The 25604-nt window shown below is 40.5% G+C and overlaps 1 protein-coding gene across 1 annotated transcript in view; it reads right to left on the bottom strand.

The window, feature by feature from the left end:
• Positions 1 to 610: 610 nt before the first annotated feature.
• LOC132681670 (E3 ubiquitin-protein ligase TRIM36) overlaps positions 611 to 25604 on the bottom strand; it is a 32353-nt gene continuing 7359 nt past the window's right edge. Inside the window, exons 3-10 of the mRNA XM_060636346.2 lie at positions 21227 to 21552; positions 16958 to 17104; positions 14767 to 14862; positions 10743 to 10996; positions 10407 to 10531; positions 6001 to 6291; positions 2811 to 3108; positions 611 to 1053 (exon numbers count right to left, since the gene is read on the bottom strand). Of these exons, the coding sequence (XP_060492329.1) occupies positions 702 to 1053; positions 2811 to 3108; positions 6001 to 6291; positions 10407 to 10531; positions 10743 to 10996; positions 14767 to 14862; positions 16958 to 17104; positions 21227 to 21552 (1889 nt within the window). The 3' untranslated portion in view covers positions 611 to 701. The remainder of the gene's footprint in view (positions 1054 to 2810; positions 3109 to 6000; positions 6292 to 10406; positions 10532 to 10742; positions 10997 to 14766; positions 14863 to 16957; positions 17105 to 21226; positions 21553 to 25604) is intronic.

The raw sequence follows: 25604 nt of genomic DNA, 5'->3' as shown, positions 1-25604 counted from the left end.
AAAAACAAAAATGTTTACACACGATCAGGTATGGGCATTACAGGTAAGCGAACTCTTAAAAATATCCTTAAAAATACAATTTGCCGTCTCAAAAGAAAAAAAGCAGTATTCATTTTCTGGGGAATATACTCTGAATATTAGTTACGCACTTCAAAATACATAATTTCCCATTTAAATATACTACCATTTCTCTGGCCTTTATACTAACTATACCTTTGTTTTCTTGTGAAAAACATACACAAGACACAATGCTAAGTACTAATTTCTATCCATAAGGCATCTAAAAAATAGCTTCTCTTAAGACATAAACATGATACCAAATGAAAAACCAAACACAAAAGAAACATAATAATAAATAGTTTTGTATCCCTTCCCCCTCAAAAAAGAAGCATCAGTATCAGCAACACTGACATAAATACATTAGATTTCCTGTTCATAAGAAAAGAAAGACAATCCAGTTACAGTTTAACCATTTCAGGGTTAACCAGGAGAGAGCGTCTTTACTCCCGCAGTTTGTGAAAGGCAGGATGAAGACAGGAAAGAGGCAAGACTGTTTAGGTTTTTCCGATTTAAGAAGAAACACACACAAAATACAAGCGTGGCCACAGACTACTCAGATGATGTGTAATTAGTTACGAAGGTTAACACAGAGCCGTCGTTTTGCTCCCCTTTTTCACCCTAAGTCACATCACGTGCTTCAACTACATGTCCTCTTGGTATTCTAGATATTTTGCTGTGATGGGTTCCTCAAGCTGAATTCCTCCACTGCCCATTAATGCAAATGCTGGGTACATCGTGTGCGAACAGTCCACCTGGCGCTCGTAAAGGCATTTCATGTGATCCATGTCATAGAAAGCCACTCTGCCTTTGTCATAGTCGAGGAAAATCCCTATACTTGTTGGCATCGGAAGAACTCTATTCTCAGGTTCACTGGCGGAAGTGGCTGACTTGGGTATGAAAAACTTCTTCATGCCTATGGTGACTAACGTGAAGGGCTGTGAATCAAAGCAGGCATCTTCACTTCCGCTGTCATGGCCGCTGTCTTGCTCGTATCTAGAACACAATACACACACAAAGCAGTCTTAGCTGTGGCGCCATCCACAGGCCGTCAACTATCCTCAAAACGTTTTCACATGATAATATATGTTGCTTTATTTATTTTTTTAAGCTTACATATTTTAAGAGAGAGAGAAAGCACAAGCAGCAGAGGGGCAGAGAGAGAGGGAGAGAGAGAATCCCAAGCAGGCTCTGTGCTCAGTGTAGCGTAGAGCCTGACACAGGGCTCGAACTCATGAACCAAGAGATCATGACCTGAGCCGAAACCAAGTGTCGGACGCTTAACCGACTGAGCCACCCAAATGCCCCGACATATGTTGCTTTAAAATGAAGTTGTGGCTCAGTGGGTTAAGCGTCCGACTCTTGATTTCAGCTCAGGTCATGATGTCATGGTTCGTGGGACTGAGCCCCATGTCAGGCTCTGTGCTGACAGTGAGGAGCTAGCATAAAACAGCAGCTTATAGAGATTTTTGACACAAACGTCCTTCCTTCATTTTCCGATGCATACTTCACTTTTTATGTATTTGTGATCATACTATATTGACGCTTTTAATCAGGTCTCACTGATATTTCTGATGTCACAAGCCTTTTAAACATTATTAATATCAATATTCTATCGAGTGGTCATGGCACCATGTTTAATTAACCATTTCCCGATTACCACAGTCACTGTTTTGTTAATTTCTCACCCTTGTGCAAAAAACTTTTCCTGTCACTCAGATTACCAATTTGGGGTTCTGTTCACACAAGAGGTCATAAATTATTTGTGTGGGCTAGTATACATAATACCACATAAAACGACAAAACCACACAACGCCCATTAAATAATCAATCTCTTTACAAACCAGAATTCTTTGATGTGGAAACCTGTTTACCGTGACCCAATTTTGTAAAGTACCTCCAGGGGAGTTTAAAGAAATTATATCCCATTACAAAAGAACAATTTCATACCAATTATGAGGTATGGCAGTTGGAAGCATTTCACTATACGTGTGAGTAATTTTTATCACAGAATTAAGGAAATGGATATGAAAGATGTTCAAAATTTAAAACTGTGGGGAGCTTGGGTGGCTCAGTCAGTTGAACTTTCGACTCTTGATTTCAGATCAGTCATGATCTCACAGTCATGAGATTGAGCCCTACATCAGGCCCTGTGCTGACACTGTGCAGCCTGCTTGGGATTCTCTCTCTTTCTCTCTCTCTCTGCCTCATCTCCCCTCTACCTCCCCCCACCCCCGCACTGCTCTCTCTCTAGGAGAAAAAAGGTTTAAGAAATTTTTAAATTAAAAAAAACTTTTTTTCATGTTTATTTTTGAGAGAGAAACAGAGTGTGAGCAGGGGAGGGGCAGAGAGAGAGGGAATCACAGAATCTGAAGCAGGCTCCAGGCTGAGCTGTCAGCACAGAGCTTGAGTTGGGGCTTGAACCCACAAGCCATGAGATTATAACCTGAGCCAAAGTTGGATGCTTAACCAACTGAGCCACCCAGGTGCCCCTAAAAATTTTTTTTACTTGCAAAGCTACAGGATAGTCGAGAAGTACCCAAAACAGGCTTAGACACTTGAGATTTGTATCCCAAGACCTCCTGACTCCTTTCTGGAGCCAGCCACATCTGCACGGCCAGAACACCTGAATCTAAGGAATGTATTCCAGATGTAATAAGCAAACCCACATCAATTTCCAGTCTTACCTGGCCAAACAACGATGTGTACCTTTAACAGAATCACTAAGTTCTAGATCAATAAAAAGAGCCTACCTTGGACTAACTGCATCCCGGGGAGAATGGAGCCATTCTTGTAGTTTATCACTGGAAGCGACTCCCACTTTTACCAGGTATGAATACGGTTCCACGCGGAAGGCCCAGAAGTGCTTCCCCTTGGTAATTCCAACGTCTCCAATGATGTAGTCTAAACTGGTGTAATAACCCACTTGGATACGCTCCGCAGCAAGCAGAAGATTAAACCCAGCTCTACTCTCAACACGGTCTCTCTTCAAGTTCAGCAAGAGGCGTTCGTTATTATAGCCACATTTTTCATCAAAGAGGAAACTAAAAACTGTAAAGAGAGCTTAAGATTAGTCTCATCATTATCGGTGAGCACTTCTATAACTGACAGTTAAATAGGATCTGTTTTTGAACTAGAAATTAGTGAAAACAGACTTGAAGAGGAATGTGTCACATGACCCTAGACAAAGTATTACAAACCGAATCCCCAATTGGGAAATCACTTCCAGTAGATTCTCTATGCCTGAAAATCTCTAGGAATATCAAACGGCAGAAAAAGTATTTCAAGTGTACAAGAAAACTTAACAAACGTGGTTCCTAGGAAGAGACACAGCAGATCTCTTCTATTTTACACTACTGGATCTGTCCCTTTTCCCTTTAATATAAGGGGATGTACTTTTTCATAATTACCTGTACAGTTTTCTAAATATTTATTCTAAAAATTAGCAACTTCAGTAGGGGCTTTTCCTTATCAATCCACAGGGCAGACATGAAAAACTGTACAGTAGTTTAAAAAAAAAAAAAAAAAAAGGCACACGTTTTGGGTTTAGAGAGACCAGAGTTTTAATCCCTGGTGAGGCATTTTTGTTTGGTTTTGAGTAGGGTGGAGGGGCAGAGAAAGGAGGACAGAGGATCTGAAGCGGACTCTGTGTTGACAGTAGAGAGCCCAATGTGGGGCTTGGCTTGAACTCCCGAACTCACAAACTCAGGAACCAGACCCGACCCTTAACCAACTAAGCCACCCAGGCACCCTCCAGCTGAGGCATTTAAATGGAGTTTAACTTAACCTTTGATTTCCTGACTACAGAATGGACAGAATACCACTCTCTTAAGTCTCTATCAACTCAGATCCATTAAGCAGAACATTGGCTCAAAAGTGGAAATGACCCAAATGGTCATCAACAGATGCACAGATAAAGAAAACGTGGTCTATCCATACAGTGGAATATTATTCACCCTAAATAAGCAAGGAGATTCTGGTACATGCTACATCAAGGATGAAACCCCAAATAAGCCAGGCATAGGATTATATCCATCCACTTATATGAGGTATAGGCAATTCATAGAGGCAGAACATAGAATCAAGGCTCCCAGGATCTGTGGGGAGGGGGGATTTGTGTTTAATGGGCACAGAGTTTCAGTCTGGAAAAAATGAAAATGTTGTAGAAATACGAGTGGTAGTGGTGGCACAAAAATAGGAATGTACTTAATGCCACTGTCCACTGATGTGCACACTTACACGTGGTTAAGACAGTAATTTTTGACTATACTATATACCATGATAAAGAAGAAATTGTGTACTAGTAAGCTAAAGCCATTCTCCATATGTAAGCGGACCATCCTCTCTGGGAATGCCTATCGCCCTGGCCTGGTATCTTCCCGTCAATCTCAAAAGTCTCCCCGTTTGCAAAATAAAAATTGTAACAGTCACCCTGGTCACCTTATTCCCAGAGGAGAGAAACCCAAAGGGTTAGGGTTAGGGTTAGGGTTAGGGTTGGGATGCGTGGCTGACTCAGTTGGTGGAGCACACAACTCTTTATCTCGGGGTTGTGAGTTCGAGCCCCCACTGGGTATAGAGGTTACTTAAAAATAAAATCTTAAAAAAAAAAAGAAAAGAAAGCAAGAACTTTGAATGTGTCCTTTCTTCCTTCCCCCTCCACCAAGTCACTGAAAACCCAGCAGCTACTTCCAGGTTTCTTTTTAATTCCACTTTCAGTCAGACAAGAAAAGAAAGGGGAAACTGCCTAAAATGTACAAATATTTATTTCATACTTGCAAATCCACCCTAAAACTATCAGATTTTATTCAAATTGAAGATAACCAATTTTCGCCAACCCTACTTTATTTGTATTCTTTTTTTTTTTTTTTTTAATTAGCCACAATGTGCATGAAAAACAAGTAGTGGCTAGTACACTTTGGACAAAAAGGGAAGGAAGGACAGACTGTACAAAATATGGACACACAAGCCACTAAAAACAGGCAGGGGCTGTGGGGTCTAAAAACCAACTGCAGGAACCTCAAAGGCAGTGAGCAACAGGGTACAATGTGTGCCCGCTATAACCAGAATGAACCCAGCACTGGTTCTCAGCGTCCCTGGTCTGTGGAGACACTGCAGGGAAACCGCTCACCTGCAGATGATTCTTTCTACAAAAATCTATGGGCACTCTGTAAGTAGCACCAGTGGCTTCAGACCTGGGAGTGGGGGGGGGGGGGGGGGGGGGGGGCTGGGCGAGATGAGCTTTTAATATTGAGGGGGGCAGGAATCACCAAGTTCTAGAGAACATCCAGACACGTCAGAATGAGGTTAATCAAAATATTTCATATTATGCCAATAATTTTTTTAAAATCTCCCAAGATCTATGTTGTAGAGATTTCTATAAACCTATCAAAAATACAGAATTATACCATGTAAAAATTGTACGGCAGCATATTTATGCTATTTTTCATTTCAAATGAATAGCCCTCACTCAAATGTCTTCATGTTTTTCTCCATCTGATGTCAGTCCACATTCTAATCCTGTTCCCAGCCTACATGGTGAAATTCAAGTATTCGTCTATTTCCAAAACCTAGCTGGGGATGGAATGGGTTTTCTAGAAAACTTTTTTTCAAACCAATGAAAACTGGTTTCAATGTAAAGCTATATAAAAACAGTGCCTAATTTATTTATTATTTTTTAAAGTCTATTTTGAGAGAGAGAGTATGTAAAAGAGCAGAGGAGGGGCAAAGAGAGAGAGAGAGGGCGAGAAAGAATCCCAAGCAGGCTCTGCATGGTCAGCACAGAGCCCGACTTGGGGCTCGAACTCCTGAACCGTGAGGTTATGACCTGAGCCGAAATCAAGAGCTGGATGCTTAACCGACTGAGCCACCCAGGTGCCCCTAGTTTATTTTTTATCAAGGTCTCTTCCAATTCTGTGGTTTTTTTATTCCCAGTCTTCCCAATACCTGGAGCTGGAGGGGTGTGAAGAATCAGCTCCCTGCTGCAAGGACTACAGATCGAGCCCTTGTAGGCTCTTACTCTGAAAGCATAGTTACAATTGCTTTCCAGATCGGAAATGACTTTACTTGTGCCACACACTTCTATCTCGTTCCAAGACAGCATCTCTTCATCTCTGTTAACCTTCCGATATTCAAGGACATAGCTGTCAGCTTTGTCCTTTTCTGGATGGTGCCAGTTGATCAGAGCATTGTTATACACCTTGCTCTGCTCCTCATTGATCTCTGGCACATCTACACCTGCAAGAAAGAAGAAACCAAACAGAGTTAAAATACTGTTATTTCAGAACCTATATGTTCCTCGATAAAAATCATGTATTGAAAATACTTACATCATTTCTATTTTTTTTTAATGTTTATTCAGTTTTGAGAAAGAGACAGAGCATGTGTGGGGGAGGAGCAGAGAGAGAGACACACACACACAGAATCCGAAGCAGGCTCCAGGCTCTAAGCCATCAGCACAGAGCCCGACATGGGGCCCGAACCCAAGAACCATGAGATCATGACCTGAGCCGAAGTCAGAAGCTTAACCAAATGAGCCACCCAGGTGCCCCTTAAATCATTTCTGTACTAAGAGTTTTCTAAATTTGTAACACTATGTATAAGAGAAAGAATAACTCCTGTAGTGAACAACAACATGGGCGGACCCTGTGGACATGCAAACTGAAATAAACCAGACACAGAAAGGCAAATACTGACGCATGATTCCACTTATGTGAGGAATCTAGAAGAGTCGAATTCATAAAATCAAAGACTGAGATTCTGGCTCCAGGGGCGGGGGAGGGACAAATGGGCAGTTATTAATCAAGAGGCATAAAGTATCAGTTACCTCAAGTATCAGTTAAGCAAGACGTATAAGCTCTAAAGATCCTAGTACAACACTGTACCCAGAGTCAACAACACTGTATTTCCACACTTAGAATTTGTTAGAACAGATCTCAAGGTAAGTGCTCTCACCACAAAATTTAAAATGAGAAAGAGGGGCGCCTAGGTGGCTCAGTCAGTTGAGCGTCCGACTTTGGCTCAGGACATGATCTCACGGTTCACGATTCGAGCCCCGCATCTGGCTCTGTGCTGACAGCTCACAGCCTGGAGCCTGCTTCTGTGTCTCCCTCTCTCTCTGCCCCTAACCCATTCGCATTCTGTCTCTGTCTCTCTCAAAAATAAATAAACATTAAAAAAATTTTTTTTTAATGAGAAAGAGTAAGCAATGAAGACTTTCAAAGGTATATTTAGGTGTGTAACTAAAAGGGAGAAGAACAAAAAAATAAGACAGACCAAAAAAAGACTTTAGCTTTAAGCATTATATTAATTCTGAAACACCGTAAAGTTTTTTAACAATATGCCTTTCAATTTCCACCTACTAAATAGTAATGCTGGGGCTCAAAATATTTAATGTGCCCTCCTGTAATTATATTTTTAAATCAGGGGTGCCTGGGTAGCTCAGTTGGTTGAGTGTCCAACTCTTGATTTTGGCCCAGGGTCGTGGGATCAAGCCCCACGATCTTAAGCACACAGCCTGATTAAAAGTGTGTGTGTGTGTGTGTGTGTGTGTGTGTGTGTCTCCCTCCCTCCACCCCCCACCTTTGCCTCTCCCCAATTCACGCTCTCTCTCTCTCTAAACTAAAACAAGATAAAAATAAATTTTATTAAAAAAAAATTTTTTTTAACGTTTATTTTTGAGAGACAGAGGGACAGAGTGCAAGCTGGGGAGGAGCAGAGAGAGAGGGAGACACAGAAGCAGGCTCCAGGCTCTGAGCTGTCAGCATGGAGCCTGATGCAAGACTCGAACCCACAAACTGTGAGATCATGACCTGAGCCAAAGTCAGATGCTTAACTGACTGAGTCACCTAGGCGCCCAAAATAAATACATTTTAAAATCTAAGTTTGGTGACTATAACAAAATTCAATGAAACATCACATAATTTTCTTTCATATTTTCCTCCACAGAGTTGCAAGGCAATTTAAATGAATTTTTCTTGGTATAAACATGATACTAAGATTTCTTTTTTTTTAATTAAAAAGAATTTTTTTTAATGTTTATCTATTTTTGAGAGAGAGAGACACAGAAGCGGAAGTGGGGCAGAGAGAGAGGGAGACACAGAATCCAAAGCAGGCTCCAGGCTCTGAGCCATCAGTACAGAGCCCGATGCGGGGCTGGAATTGACGAATGGTAAGATCAGACCTGAGCCGAAGTAAGACGCTTAACCGATTGAGCCACCCAGGTGCCCCAATACATAATATTTTCTGTAAGAACATCAGAAACTACACAAAACACACTTCAAGCAACTCCAAGATAAGCACTACAACAATTTTTTATAGATCCTGCCAGTATTTTTCTCCCACTGGCAATTCCACTGCATGGTCATGTCAACATTTAACTGTTTTCAGAAACTCAGAAACAGGTTTCTAGTTTTTCATGAAAAACACAACACAGAAGTATCTCAGCTAAATCTCTGTGCATATGCATAATCCTTTCCATACAAGGAACTCCCACAAGCTTAACTGCCCAGGGGTAAGCTATACAAGTCACACACACATACCACACATTCGTCAGAGAAGTATATGAATTGAAAATAAAAGTCTCCCTCTTGTCCTTCTCCCCACGTATATATAAGCAATGTGTAAGCATGTCCGTATAGAGTACATTTATGCAACTGTATGTTCTACAGCCATGATGAGATCTGGAAAGTCATTCAAAATACATTTGGGGGAGAAAAAAAAAAGCTAGTTATAAAATAACATGACTAGTATACTCCACCCCCCCACACACACCTTTTTTTTTTTTTTTTTAAAGCAAAACAGGTGCATGCAGAGGCGCCTGGGGGTTCAGTCAGTCGAGCATCCGAATTTGGCTCAGGCCACGATCTCACGGTTTGTAGGTTTGAGCCCCGCATTGGGCTCTGTGCTGACAGCTCAGAGCCTGGAGCCTGCTTCAGATTCTGTGTCTCCCTCTCTTTCTGCCCCTGCCCTGTTCATGCTCTGTTAATGTCAAAAATTGACATTAAAAATTAAAAAAAAAAAAAAAAGAAGAAGAAGAAGAAGAAGAAACCAACTCTATCAACACGTTGATCTTAGACTTTCAGCCTCCAGAATTGTAAGAAAATACATTTCTGTTGTTTAAGGCATGCAGTCTATGGTATTTTGTCTCAGCAGTCCTAACAAACTAACATAGCAAAGTAAAGACGAAAACATCTTAGAGTCAGTTGTAGCCTGGAGACATCATTTCTAGGTTTCTGCCCTAGAGAAACTCACACACATGTGCACAAAGAACACTGATGAAGATGTTCAATACGGCACTGTTTACAACAGAGAAAAAACAAAAACAAATTGTCTCTCAGTAGGGAAATGACTTATAAAATGAAATACTATAAGCAGTTAAAATAGCTTTTTTTAATGTTTATTTATTCTGAGAGACAGAATGAGCAGGGGAGTTCATTTGAGAGACAGAGAGTGAGCAGGGGAGAGACAGAGAGAGAGAGGGAGATAATGTCAAGCAGCTTCTATACTACAAGTACAGAGCCCAACATGGGGCTTGAACTCACGAACCATGAGATCATGACCTGAACCCATATCAAGAGTCAGATGCTTAACCGACTGAGCCATCGAGGCAGCCCTAAAACATAGCTTTGACCCAGAACTTTGTGTGATAATATCTTAAACTTCACGTGTTTAAAAAAGCAATTTACAAAAAGGATACATATACAATGTAATGCCATTTATACAATGTTTTTTTTTAATGTTTCTTCATTTTTGAGTGAGAGAGAGAGAGAGAGAGAGAAAGAGCACCTGAGCAGGGGAGAAGCAGAGAGAGAGGGAGACACAGAATTCCAAGCAGGCTCTAAGCTCTGAACTGTTAGCACAGAGCCCAATGTGGAGCTTGAACTCAGGAACGGTGAGATCATGACCTGAGTCAAAGTCGGATGCTTAACCAACTGAGCCACCCAGGCGCCCCTATTTCTACAATGTTTAAAAAACACATGAACCAGAGCACCTGGGTGGCTCAGTCGGTTGAGCATCCGACTTCAGCTCAGGTCATGATCTCACGGTTGGTGGGTTTGAGCCCCACACAAGGCTCGCTGCCGTCAGGGCGGAGCCTGTTTCAGATCCTCTGTCCCCCTCTCTCTCTGCCCCTCTCCCGCTCACGCTCTCTCTCTCAAAAATGGATAAACTTTAAAAAAAAAAAATCTTTAAAAATAAATAAATAAAATAAAAAATAAAACACACAAACTAACAGAATATACTTTTTGTGCATAAAAACCTAGTTTTCATAATGGCAAACCGAAGCATTTGTTGTTCCCATACCTTCTGAATTCCGACTACAAGAGTAAGGCTCTGTCATCAGTAAAACTTACCACTAGAGAAGAAGGACAATTCCCCAAGGAGTTCTGTTTGTTTAGATGTATTAACAACATAGTCTTCAAAAGAAGTCTGAGCCGCAGGTCTAAAGCTCTTCAAAGATTCTGTAGCCTTCTGTATTCTGCAGACAGAGATTATTTTATATAAAAACGATTTTTTAAAAGGCCAATCAGACTACATATCTGCCATGTGATTAAAAAAAAAAAAAAATACTTCCGTCAACTTTCAGGTGAGGAGTGTGGCCGTGCCTTGCACAGGACACAGCACCAGGAGCCACTCGGAGCTCAAGTTGAAAGATACTGCCAAGGAGATCTAAATTCAAAGCAACACACCTGAGGTGGAGTTGTTTCGCCGTCTGTACAAAACAAGACTGGTCCGTCTCCTTAAGCACTTCTTGGGCATATCCCACAAGCCCGTTGTTCTCTAGAAGCCCCTGATACTCCTCCACTTGGGTCTGAAATTTGTCTAATCGCAGTTTCTTAGAAGCGTCAATTGCTTTCAAAACAGACGATTTCCTCTCTTCTAGAATCTCATAGAGCTTTTCAAAATGTGTGATTGCTTCTTCTTTAGCTCTCTCTCCATTACACTATTATAAAACAAGCAACACGTTACCTCATCTGCTAAATCCAAATGTCTTTCCTCAAAATAACCAAAATTCAATTTTGAATGACTCTGACATTTTCAGAACAGTAATTTGGCACTGAATACACTTAGCAAGGAACGATGGCCAATTTTTATTTAGACGTACTTTGTAATTTTATAATACTGTGTTTTCCTTAAGCTTTAATCTCCAAAGCTCAGCAATAAATAATTAAGTAGGGAAACAGCCTTCAACTTATATACAAAGGAACTTGAGGAAGAAATTAACTGATTTAACCAAAGACACAGGATAATATAATCCTGGAGCTTTTTTTTTTTTTTTTATTTTTTTAATGTTGATTTATTTTTGAGAGACAGAGCATGAGTGGGGGAGGGGCAAAGAGAGAGGGAGACACAGAATCCAAAGCAGGCTCCAGGCTCTGAGCTGTCAGCACAGAGCCCAACGCGGGGCTTGAACCCACACAAACCACAAGATCATGAGCTGAACCAAAGTCGGATGCTTAACCAACTGAGCCACCCAGGCACCCCCTTTTTTTTTTTTAATTTTTAATGTCTATTTATTTTTGAGAGAGAGAGAGAGAGAGAGACAGAGCATGGGGGGGAGGGGAATACAATCCCAGAGCTTTTAATTCATTTCTAATTCAGGCAACTTTTGACCCCTTCTATCCTATTCCAATTTTTTACGAGATGTTAAAACAGTTAAAACTCAGGAAGATGACATCCTTTACTAAGATATCAGAATGTAACTCTTCTCTTCAAATTAATGTACTTTAATTAAAATTAAATTTTACATGACTTTATGCAAATTATTTAACTTCTGAACCCCTGAGTTTTTCTCTTCTGAAAACTGGGGATAAGGGAAATAATTTGCGGTTTTTTTGAAGATGGGAAAAGATTATTTACATAAAATGCCCACCACAATGGTACATAGTCTGTACACACAGAGATTATATTCCCTGTACATGCAGCTCTTCCTCTACTTGGCTATAAAATGATCCTATCTGCAGTACTGACTGAACATTTTGAATGTCTGTAACATCAGAGACCAACTTGATTCTGAAAACAAAACCAGCAGAGCACACGTGTGCAGCCATCATTATAGACCCATAAGTAGCAGCCATCAGAAAAAATGCTTCAAACACATTCTTAAAAGCTGACATGTGGAAGAACTACACTGTGCATTTCCCAGTGTCTTCTGGCCAACATTTCTAATGAAAGGAAATTTTTTTCCAGATTCCTTTCTCTGTTTCCTAAACCCAACAGGCAAAAAAATATTTTTAAAGGATAGGGCGCCTGGGTGGCTCAGTCGGTTGAGCGTCTGACTTTGGTCATGATCAGTCAGGTCACAATCTCACGGTCCATGAGTTCAAGCCCCGCGTCAGGCTCTGTGTCAACAGCTCACAGCGTGGAGCCTGCTTCAGATTCTGTGTCTCCCTCTCTCTGCCCCTCCCCAAATCATGCTCTGTCTCTCTCTCTGTCAAAAATAAACTGTAAAAAAAAAAAAAATTTAATAAAAAATTTTTTTTAATTTTTTTTTTTAACTTTTATTTATTTTTGAGACAGAGAGAGACAGAGCGTGAACAGGGGAGGGGCAGAGAGAGAGGGAGACACAGAATCTGAAACAGGCTCCAGGCTCTGAGCTGTCAGCACAGAGCCCGATGCAGGGCTCGAACTCACGGACCGCGAGATCGTGACCTGAGCCGAAGTCGGCCGCTTAACTGACTGAGCCACCCAAGCGCCCCTTAATAAAAATTTTTAAATGATAGGCAGGAGGGAAGGAAGGAAGGGGGACAGAGGGTGGTGACATTTTGGTAGTAGTTCAATGAGAGATCACAACATTAAACTCAAAAGATCATTACGCATAGGTAAAAAGGGGGATTTTTTTTTTTCCAGCTAAGTGTAATTATAGAAAAAAAGACCGTGTCACAGTCCTCACTGAGCAAAAGTCAAGAATGCAGACAAATTGTCCAATGGGAAAGATTCTTAACTGACGAGCTGACCAATGCAGCTTAGGTCAAAGGTATAAGAAGCTAGGTAATTTCTCCAGGATCCCAAGGAATGAGCGTCTGCATGAACAGGTGATGTGAGAGTTCCTCCGTTTTCAGCCTACTGAATCACAAACTCAGCAACGGGTCCTGGGTATCCCTTATTTCAGAAATAAGGCCAGGGGCGCCTGGGTGGCTCAGTCAGGTAAGCGTCTGACTCTTGGTTTCAGCTGAGGTCATAATCTCACGGATCATGAGATGAGGCCCCACGTCAGGCTCTGCACTGACAACACAGAGCCTGCTTGGGATTCTCTCTCTCTCCGTATCTCTCTGCTCTTCCTTCCTACATGTGCTCGCTCTTTCTCTCTCTCTCAAAATAAATAAACATCAAAAAGTAACAGGAAGTAAGGGCAGCATGACTGAGGACCAGTAATAAAACAAACCTAAAATGACCAAAGATACAATTCCTGAAGCAACCTACCAGGTAGGTGATAATTTACCAAGGATTGGGGGATTATATGAAACACAGAGAGTTTTTCAATCAGACAAAAATAGGAGACACAAAATCACACTTTTCAAGTACATGGAAAAACAACTTACTTAGGGTGGGGAATGCAATCAGTGAATATCAGGGGAAAAAAATTAGAAACAAAGGCAGTGATGGCGATAATGCTGCTCATTTGCATAATTTCTCAATTTTCGAGCCCATTTTGGGAAATAAAATCTCAAGAAGTAACAGTCTCACACTAGCTAGGATATTGTTATATTGAATCACAGCTTCTACAGTGATCAGGAGTAATGGCCCTTCAGTTTATTTTAAATAGAGGAAAAGAAACACACATCAAGATCGGTGAACATTTGGAATTTTAAAAGAACCCAGTCCTATCTTTATTTTTTAAATGCTACCAATTCTCTTCACTTGTTTTACTGAAGTGTAATATACAAGCAGAAAATGGTCTACATAAGCGTGGAGATCAATGAACCTTTGTAAACACGTCCATGTAACCCGCATCCGGATTAAATGGAGGAATGCTACCGGATCCCAGACACCATCCCTATAACCTTTCCAGGCACCCATCCTTCCCCTCCCCACCCTTCAACAACGCCTATCCTGAATTTTAACCAGAGGATCCAGCTTCCCTTTTGTTGGTACTTTTTACAAAAGGAATGGGTTAGTTTGTACCCCTTTGTCTCTGGCATCTTCCTTTCAATACTATTGCAAGATTCAGCTACACTGTTGCATATAGTTGTAGATACTCACTCTACCTTGCTTAACTTCCACTGTTGATGGATGTGTGGGTAGTTTCCACTTTGTGGCTGTTCCAAACAACACAGAGATGGAACATTCTGATACGTATGTTTTGGTGAATGTATGTCAGGTATATATACTTAGGGATAGCCGGCATTTTAAATCAACCTGGTCCCAAGAACACACAGTATGTATTTCAGATGCATTCTGTTCATTTTGTAAAATGCCGATAATTGGCAAAGCGATCATTTACCTCACGTGACTACTTCTGACACCGTAACCGCCACGTGAAGGGGGAGTCATCCTCTGCCCTGTGCTTCAATATAATTTAATCACTGCCCCTATCAGGAGCTGATCACACATTGTAACTTAGTTCTCACACGTGTTTTCCTAGTCCCAGAAAAGCAGGGATGAAATCCAACACGATCCTGTAAGCCCAGCACCCACTACCCTCACGGTTTTGTGAAGGAACACATTCTCTAAATGGATAAATAAAAACATGCAAACCAGGTTAGCACTTACCTCGGTTTCTTTCATTAACAAGTTCAGTTCAGAAATTTGACTCTTCACCTGGCTCTCCTTGCCAATAAGGTAATCAATATCCTTTGAAAGCTTTTCCTGTTAGAGCATATCAGAAACACAAATAAACAGAAGCAGGAGTTTAACAAAGGCCTCGCAGGTTTTTCCTGCTTTTATTTTTTTTTTTTTTCACACAATACCCATCTTCTTCTTTAGCCTATGATGAGAACTGGAGACTGTCATTATTTATATATATATATTAATGTTTATTTGAGAGAGAGAGAGAGAGAGAGAGAGAGAGAGGCGCAGGAAGAGAGGGAGACACAGAATCTGAGGCAGGCTCCAGGCTCTGAGCTCTCAGCACAGAGCCTGACATGGGGTTTGAACTCATGAACTGTGAGATCATGACCTGAGCCAAAGTCAGATGCCTGACAGACTGAGCCACCCAGGCGCCCCTAGAGACTGTCATTATTAACTCGGAGTAAACAGTTACTGGCCTTGAACACTGAGGTCCAAGGACACAGGAGACATTAGAAGCAGGCTGGATAAGAGAACAAGGCAGTGATGCTCAGACTGGTATTCAAAAACCTTTAATATATATATAATACATTTTTGTTGTCTCCTCATCGCTCCCAAAGGTCTTCCTCCTCAGGCTTCTGAGTAAATGGAAGAATAGCAAACGGGAGTGTGTCCTCCATCAGATTTTATAATTCATTCCCTCGCTCTCTCGTTCTCTCTCTCTCACACACACACATACACACACACACACACACACACACACACCCACACACGACCCAAACAGCAACAAAGACCCTTCTAAAATAAACTTCACAGCCTAGCCCAGGTGAGCTATTCATTATATAATTACACATACACGAAAATGAAAATATAGATGTATAAGAATAGAGCTCATTAGGGGCACCTGGGTGGCTCAGTCAGTAAGTGTCCAACTTCGGCTCAGGTCATGATCTCACGGTTCATGGGTTCAAGCCCGTGTCAGGCTCTGTGCTGACAGCTTGGAGCCTGGAGCCTGCTTCAGATTCTGTGTCTCCCTCTCTCTCTGCCCCTCCCCCTCTCACACTCCAGGTCTCTCTCTCTCTCTCTCTCAGAAATAAACAGTAAAAAAAAAAATTTTTTTAAATAGAGCTCATTAAGCTACCAGAGCTCGTTAAAGAACATCTTTATAAAGGAGTGATTCTGAAATTAGCATGCTTATTGTAGAGATAATATAATAGGTGTTGGTGAGATCCCTCATTTAGCCCAGAAAAAATAACACGTAATATGACTGAAGTATATTAAAACACAAACAAAAAAGCCTTGAAGCACCATGGGGTTCAAAGTTATGAGAGACAAGTGTACTCAGAGTCTAAATATGCATAAGAATATCCTGAGCTGTCTCCCTAAGAAGAGGATCTGAGGATTTCTCAGTCACTGCTGCTGACCTGAGGGGCTCAACAAGGAACAATTCCAGGAGCTAACTCGAGGCTGGGAGAGCCCTGTGCCTCACCAGCCAAACTAAACAAGCAAAAAAACAAATTAAAAAACCCTCAACATTCATGGGGCGTCCAGAAGAGTAAACCACGTAAGGTTTTGCTTCAACGGTCTGGTAAAACTAGTCCCAGAGCTAACTGCCGCTCTGTCCTGGCAACAGAAGCTTAAAAGCAAGTCAAAGAAGGAGCAAACTGTGTCGAAGTAATTTACTCACACGCTAGAAGAAAACTCAAGAACATCTGTAGGATACAGATACAGTGCTCAACAAGGTAAAATTTACAATACCATACAAATCACACTGAAAAGAAAAATCAGCCACAACTGAGCTTGTGAGGTGCCTGGGTGACCCAGTGGCTTAAGCGTCTGACTCTCGTTTTGGCTCGGGTCCTAATCTCAAGGTTTGTGAGTTCGAGTCCCACATTGGGCTCTGTGCTGACAAGTGCAGAGCCTGCTTGGGATTCTCTCTCTCTCTCTCTCTCTCTCTCTCTCTGCCCCTCCCCATCAGTACCACAAAGAACTACCTGGTTAAAAATACTAACAACCTAATATCAGTAGAACACTGACTGACTCTTTACATTGTTAACTCATCAGTCAAACAAGACCACACAGGAAGCTAGGATCTTATGAAGACAAAGTTAAAGGCACAAAGTAAAACAAAGTTATAAAGACCCAGAATCGAGTTCCAAAACCACACAAATCCTACCTTTAAGGTCTTGTAGGCACTGCTCATAGTGGTTACCCGGTGATTGGAATGATTGCCGCCCAGCTTACAGAGGTGACAAACCGGTCTCCGACACAACTCACAGTACATGTTTATTCTCTCAGTTTCATGTTCTGGGCACATTAAAATCTACGGAATAAAGAACCGAAGTGCAATTAAGGGTCAGCAGAGTTTGCCAGATACTCACAAAGTCCCTAAGGTACAAAGACGCGCTTTACAAAATCACCAAATAAAGCCAGTGAAATACATAAAAGTGTGAAAAGAAGAAGCATAAAAGCATTTGGTATATCGTATGAAAATTTTCTGTATTACAATTACTATTTTTCGGTTTGAGAGTTCAAATGGTCAGTTATATATATAGACGTTATCGCCCTTAAACTTGGTGGCAAGAAGATGAAAATTGCATTCCTATCAGACTTGCATGCTTAACCAGGCCAGAAAGGCCCTCTGGCCACACTGAGTAGGCAATTCTTAAGGACCATGACCCATATTTTTTTGTAAGGTCCAATAGCAAATGGCTGATGGGAACCCATGGCTTCACCATCCTCATAAGCAATTTGCACCTGGCTGACTCAGTCGGTGGAGCAGGTGACTCCTGATCTCAGGGTTGTGGGTTCAAGCCCCACATTGGGTGTAGAGATTACTTAAAAATAAAAATTCAAAAAAAAAAAAAAAAGGGACGGGGCGCTTGGGTGGCTCAGTCAGTTGGGTATCCAACTTCAGCTCAGGTCATGAGCTCACAGTTTTTGAGTTTAAGCCCCACGTCGGGCTCTGTGCTGACAGCTGGGAGCCTGGAGCCTGTTTCAGATTCTGTGTCTCCCTCTCTCTCTGCCCCTCCCCCATTCATACTCTCTCTCAAAAATAAACATTTAATTAATTAAAAAAAGAAAGAAAGAAAAAGAAATCTGTTACTGAGGAGTCTTAGAACACTTTATGATGAGAGCCTCCAGATATTTGCTTTTACATATTAATCATGCACACAATTACCAAACTTAGAATTGTTTTTTTGTTTTGTTTTTTTAAGATGTAAGCTTCTACCTTCTTTTTTACTCTGAAAACTATCATCACAGGTATGTCTGAAACTGTACATGAGATAACTGGGTTCATTTGCAAGAAAGCGGAGATTCCTTTAGACTAGTGTGTCAGTGAAATTAAACAGTTATCGGGGGCTCTGACAGTTCAGATTTTGTGCCACTACAACTGGTTTGGTAACACTGAGACAAAAAGTAACATCCGATATGAAAAGTCTTAATACTAATGTGCAGGTCCAGGAGAAAAATAGAGGAAAAAAATTCAAATTCTTCAGCAGGTCCAACTGCCTACATTCTCAAAGCCATTACATGTATTTATTTAATCATTACCTTAATTCCAGCATAGTTAGCATACAGCGTTATATTACTTTTCAGAGCCATTACATTTATTATTTGTATCTTTTAAATATGTTTCTTTTTTTTTCTTTAACGTTTATTTTTCAGACAGAGAGAGACCGAGCATGAACGGGGGAGGGTCAGAGAGAGAGGGAGACACAGAATCCGAAGCAGGCTCCAGGCTCTGAGCTGTCAGCACAGTGCCCGACGTGGGGCTCGAACCCACGAACCGTGAGATCATGACCTGAGCTGAAGTCAGATGCTTAACTGACTGAGCTACCCAGGCGCCCCTAAATATGTTTCTTAAGTAATCCCAATGTAGGGCTCGAACCTACAACCCCAAGATCAAGAGTCGCATGCTCTACTGTCTAAGCCAGCCAGGCCCCCCAAAAGCCATCACCTTTAAGATATAAAATTTGACTTTCTGCAAGGAATGATGACAAGAACTCAAAGTTACTGGCAAATACTTTGCCTTCGTAAAATTTTTGTAAAATTTGTAAAATTTCGCTATATTCAGGAACACTAATGACTTGAAGGGAAATAGTTTCTTCCTCAATATAACTTACCCCTATATCTTCAGTTTCTTTCTTACCAACCTTTCATTATATTTGTAAACAGAATTAAGTCTGCAATACTCTGAAAATGTTACTCAAGATTTCATGAGTTTGTAGGTCATAAAAACCCAAACCTAATAGAATTCATTTAATAATCAGGTTCTTTCATAATGGAACAGTATTAATCAACTTAATTAATCTGTGTCTAATTAAAACACAAAGCTTATGGCATGCCTATGTATATATGTGTATATATATAATTTTTTAAGTAGGTTCCATGCCCACTGTAGGGCTTGAACTCATGACCCCAAGATCCAGAGTCGTGTGCTCTACCAATTGAGCCGCCAGGCATCCCTGAAGGCATGATTTTTTCTAAAAGTATACAACCTGGAGCATTTAAAATGAGATAAGGAACATAATAGGGGGTTAAAAATCATTTGATAAATCTATTGCCACAATGACATAGTTTGAAAAACAAGCACAGAAGTTTAAATAGCATACAAGCACAGACTGTTTTTGTTTTAATCTACTAGCCCTGCACTTAATAGGATGTAAGAGGGGGCGCCTGGCTAGCTCAGTCAGTGGAGCACGTGACTTAGGATCTTGGAGTCGTGAGTTCAAGCCCCACACGAGGTGTAGTACTTTAAAAAAAAAAAAAAAATGATGGGCACACCTAGGTGGTTTGGTCAGTTAAGCATCAGACTTTGGCTAGGTCATGATCTCATGGTTCATGAGCTCAAGCCCTGCATCAGGCATTGTGCTGACAGCTTGGAGCCTAGAGCCTGCTTTGGATTCTGTGCACCCCCACCTTCCTCTCTCTCTGCCCCTTCCCCACTTCCTCCCTCCCTCCCTCCCTCTCTCTCTCTGCGCCCCCACCTTTCTGTCTCTAAAACAAAACAAAACAAAACAAAACAAAACAAAACAAAACAAAACAATGATGGGGACACTTGGCTGGCTCAGTCAGTTAAGCTAGTCTGACTTCAGCTCAGGTCATGATCTCCTGGTTCGTGGGTTCGAGCCCTGCATCAGGCTTTCTGCTGTCAGCAGAGCCCGCTATGGATCCTCTGTTTCCTGCTCGAGCACACACACTCTCTCTCAAAAATAAATAAACATTAAAAAAAAAAATGATACAACAAATACTCAGCTCATAGTTTCAAGATAACTTTGGGGATTTTTTTTTTCATTTTTTTATTACAAATTAAAGAGAAAGTTTTGGGCTCAAGAATGCAAATAAATTTTCATACACAAGTTACTAAGTTGTAATGAATAAGAACTTTAACCAAAAGAATCAACTAGTTTTTCTAAATCTGCATAAATGAGAAAGCAGTATTAGTGAAGCTATCCAAACATTCTTCTTGTCAGTCACAAAGCAAGGCAAACAACAATGCATAAAGTTCTTTTGAGCATGACCATAGAAATTACCCAGAAAGGTTAAGAAATATGACTTCCACTTCAGATATTACATTAACATTATACCACAACCTTCAAAATATTAGGCTGTACTTACTTAGAGCACAACTGTAGCTAACTAAAAATGTCAAAAAAAATGTTTCCCAATCAAAATCTTTTACACAACTGTGACCCTAACACATTAAAGCACAAAAGCTTTTTAACTTGATAATCATTTCAATCTTGGAGAGAACTCAACTTTTCCCCTATTTGCAGAGGTTTCGTTACAAACCTTCACCGTTGTGCATTGTGCTGCATTACACTGTTGTAACCCGGTGAACCAGAACATTGCCTTTAGGCTGCGGGGATGTTTAACAACAGACTAAATTAACTCCAAATACCAGGCCTTGGTTTCTGGTACAGGCTTTTTTTTTTTTTTTATGTTCTCATTTTAACACACACATTTCTACGTGCATGTACCATCCATTTTACCTACGGATTTATTTTTAAATAAGCTCTATGCCCAACGCGTAGCTTGAACTCTAGATCCCGAGATCAGGAGTCACATGCTCCACTGACTGAGCCAGCCAGGTGCCCTGCACCCCACCCCCCATACAGGCTTTTCAAGTTATTTCCATTCTTGCTGTCAAGTTCTTTTTTTTTTTTTTTTAATGTTTATTTATTTTGACAGAGATAAAGAGAGTGCACAAGCAGGGTAGGGGTGGAGAGAGAGAGAAAATCCCAAGCAGGCTCTGCACTGTCATTGCAGAGCCTGACACGGGGCTCAAACTCAAGAACCATGAGATCATGACCTGAGCCGAAATCAAGAGTTGGACACTGAATTGACTGAGCCACCCAGGCGTCCCTTCCTGTCAAGTTCTAGTCTTGTAATAATTCCTTTTGTAATACTGATATTCTAACTAAATCAGAACTTCTCTTACCTTGGGCCTGAAATTCGTGGTTGGGCCCACGTACTCATGCTGAGCTTTCACGGTACCCCACGGGTGGTAAATTTTGAAGCACTCATTGCAATAGCTCGCGCTACAGTCCATGCAACTTTTTGTGGACTCCTGGGGTGGGGGTTTGCAGAGGTCACACATGATGGCCGTGGCTGCCCTGGCTGCCTGCCGGTACCTCTCGACAATGGTCTCCAAAGTGAAATTGCGAAACAGACCATTGATTCCTCGTTCTCCAAGATCCACGTCATGCTCACAGCCAGGGCAAGGAAAAGTGGTGGTCCTAGGGGTCAGGGAGCTGCGCTTCCAGCCTGTGTAATTGGAAGTCCTTGTTTAGTTACGGCAGTAGGAAAACCAACAGAATGAAGACAAAAGAAGAGAGATTTTGGAAAGAGAAATCTACAAATATATACCCACTCCCAAACTAATACTCAAAGTGGCTCCGCTTGAATTGGTCTGAATTCTGAAAATGCTTCACGCTTGTTTTTCCTTGGTATGCAAAAGACAAGCCCAAATTGTTAAATAGGTATTAAATCAAAGCAGAAAGGAAAATCCTCTATAGTAAACCCCACACAAAACCACATCAAATCAAACAGATATAAGAAAAAACATGTAATACAATACTACACGGGGTCAGGATTTTTTTGAAATCATATAATTATACATAATGACTTTTATATGTTACCTCCAAAGTAATTTCGTTTTCATTTAAATGAAGACAGCCTTGGCTGATGACGAGGAAATGAGTTCAGACATAAATGAACAAGAGTCCCTAACCAGTGCTCCATGGATAGGCTCCAGAAGGATCCAAATCGTTTGGCAAACTCTTCGAAATTGTACGCAAGATTTTGCATCAATATGCCTATGCTTATTTTCTGGTTCAACAATCCATAGCTATGATCAGATTCTCAGACATACGTAACCACAAAATGGTTAAGGACCACTGCAAAAGAGAGTTTCCCACGGTAGTATTGTTTTATCTGGGTAGGCAAAATCATTAGTTAATGGAGTGCAATCTATAAAAGAGTGAAAAGCCCATCCATAGACCTAGAATCTAGTGACTTTAAGAGAGACCAACCATTTAGAATCTTCTTATGACCTGAAAAAAAGAATCATTAAAATTACTTAACTCATTAAGCCAAAAGCTACCCAGAAAGCATTACAAATAACTTTCCAATCTATACATAATACACTGAATGACCTTAAATAGCATGCTTTGGTTCAATATTATCTGGATTTTAACGAATCAAGAAACCAAGACACGACCGTCCTTACCCACAGGTTCACGAGAATCCAGGGGTTGTCTCTTTAACACAGGTGTATGCATGCCATTAATTCCCCACTCTCATTTATAAATCTACTCTTAGAGTATGTAGTCTTGATTGCCCACAAAATCACCTAAACATAAACACAAACTCCTTAACCTACAGCCTTCCTTCACTCTGCCGTGTATCCTGTATGGAAAATGAATGGTGCAACTCAGTAGATCCCATTTAGAAAAGGTCTTTCTACAGCTACATTAATAATGTCTTGGCATATTTATTCTCCACTGGAAGTGACTTTACAACATGCTAAGAGTGCACTGGGTCCCAAAAACTACTTACTTAACAAACATGCAGAATACTTATATTATCTTCTTTTAAGGATATTTTAACCTTTATATTTCTAAACATACAGAAAAACCACATACCAAAAAAAAAAAAAGTTTCCCCATAACAGTTTGAAAAGTCTATTTAAAGTATATTCTAATAATTCTCAAAACATGCAACACAGTCCAAGCGAGATATTTCACAACACAGCAGGCACAGAACGAAATAAGCAGCAAAGCCACTTTTAAGACACATGCCAATGAAAAATCTCAGTCAGTGAAACAAAACAAGCCACATAATTTTGGAAGTGATCTAGTGCAGTGGTCAAGTTGAAAGTAATGGAAAGTCACATTTAACTGCATGCTTCCACATGTGAACCAGGTGACAGAAATTAAAATGGAGAATCCCAACAGACAATGTTTAACAAAAATGGGTTATTTATCACTGGTTTTATGAATTGAAGGTTGCTATCAGTTTAAGTGACAGGATCAAACCAAATTAAATCACGACAACAAAGTCATGCTTTAACCTGTATACTGGTGACACCCAGATTGTGGTCTTCAAGTTCAGAAATTTCAAAAAAGATGTTGTGTCCCTTTTCTGTAAACCTCTTTTAACTTTTAACAAAAATAAGGTATCAAGCATCACACTAATTTTCATAAATCAGGCAAAATATTAGATCAATAAATCTTAGCTGTTTTCCTAAACAGATCTTTAAAAAATTCTCATATTTTTTCACAAATGTGAAGACATTTATCTTTTATTTCATCTGTCATGGACTTCTACCACTGTTTTCAAAAACAAACAATAGAACATATGTTCGGGGCAACAAAGAAACAGAACACATCTAAAGATATTCTGGGAAGTAAATCTAGTGGAAAAAAAAAATCAAGACAGGGGAACTAAGAATAAGATGTAATAGAGTCAACTTTTTCCTGTCTAGAACTGTGCTGTCTACCATAGTAACAATTTAGCCAAACATCACTATTTAAATTTAAATCAAAGATTCAGTTCCTAGGGCACCTGGGTGGCTCAGTCGGTTAAGTGTCTGCCTTCAGCTCAGGTCATGATCTTGCACTTCGAGCCCCTATCAGGCTCTGTGCTGACAGCTAAGAGCCTGGAGCCTGCTTCAGATTCTGTGTCTCCCTCTCTCTCTGCCCCTCCCCCACTCCCTCCCTCCCTCCCTCTCTCTCTCTCAAATAAACACTAAAAAAAAAAAATTCAGTTCCTCGGCTGCACTAGCCACATTTCAAATTCTCAAGAGCCACATGTGACTACTGGCTCCAATACTGTACAGAGCTGGGTCAAACAAACATTCCCTTGAACTTAGAATGTTCCATTGGATAATACTCCTCAACAGCATGACTTAATGAAAAAGAAAAAGTAATGATGGCTTTGAAAGGTAAGAAAGCAATGCAGGCCAAGCAATGCAATTATATATGTCAAACTGTATTTATGGGGCCAATCGTTCAGGATTATGTGAACACTGTCACTTTGCAGAATCCATTCTTTTCCCCGTATACCTTTATTTCAAAAACATATTAAATGAGTATGAATCATGACACAGTTTTAAAATGAAGACTCCAAAAAAACGTCTTCAAATTGATTTAGAGCAAATCTCCCCCCAAAATCAGCTTTGGTCACTATGATTTCTCATTTAAACATCAAAGAGAAAATGAAGTATTTCAAAACCGAGTCGATTTCATGACAGGTTCAAAACCTCTGCGAGCTGCATCCTGTCCCATATTCTGGCTACAGACAACTTCCCTACTGTTACCTGCTAGCCAGGTAGTGGACCACCTCCCACTATCCTGCTGGACTTCTATGCTTGAAAATGGGCTGACGGATGGTACTGCCACCTTAATGTTTCTTGTAGCACATTGTAACCAATCTGACGGCCAGGCGTTACCATTACCCTTTGAGTATTATGGGCACTTTCGACCTGCAGAATCTTTTTCTCAATGGCTGCCTGGGTAAAAAACAGGAAGTAAGCAGTGAACTTTTTTTAAACAAACTGCTCCTACCTTTCCTCCTATTTACTAAATCTCAAAATGCTTAAAATTCTCGGGGACTCACTAAAGCCTGTAAGAGAAAGGATTACATGTGGCTTTTAGAAGTAACGAGAAGGTCTGTAAATGGAGGCATGCAGACAGGAAGGTAAGGAAGACAGAAAAGGGATAACATTCCAGATGTTTATTTTCTCCAATAAGATATATGGTATCACCAGCATTCTACAAGAAAAGTAGCCAATTTTACTTTAAAGGTCAACTGGAATAAAAACACGTGTTTTTTAATAAGGTAGGTTGGTCCGTCTTTCATTCGGAGTCAGATACTTTGGAAAGCCTAAAAAAGCAGTTTATGTTATTTACCCACAAGTGGGTAAGACCTCAATGTTAAAACTCAAATACTTTGAAACATTAATAAAGGAAAGGCACCATAGGCATAAAACAAGCTAAGCCTATATAATTAAGTACAAAAAAAATTACCGATACCTTTAAGCAAATTTTTAAATACAAAAGGCACTGGCTGATTTAAGATCTTCACGGTAGCAACATGGCCGTGAATACAAGTTTGTTCCACTAATCAAACTACACGTAAAGGATTTTTAAGGTGATCCGCAAGAGTACGTCATTTCTTCAAAAGTATCTTGTCACGCGGATTGACAAAACAGAAGCGCTAATCATCAGTGCTCCCTTTAAAAACACCAGACCTCGCGTGGAAATTTAGTCCTGTTGACCTTTAAGTCACTCAGCCCAAATGTGTTCACGTTCTAC

The sequence above is a fragment of the Panthera onca genome, chromosome A1 (genome assembly GCF_046562875.1).
Source record: "Panthera onca isolate mPanOnc1 chromosome A1, mPanOnc1 haplotype 2, whole genome shotgun sequence".
In the NCBI taxonomy this organism is placed as follows: domain Eukaryota; kingdom Metazoa; phylum Chordata; class Mammalia; order Carnivora; family Felidae; genus Panthera; species Panthera onca.
The sequence above is the reverse complement of the archived record's forward strand: the minus strand, read 5'-3'. Positions and strand labels throughout refer to the sequence as shown.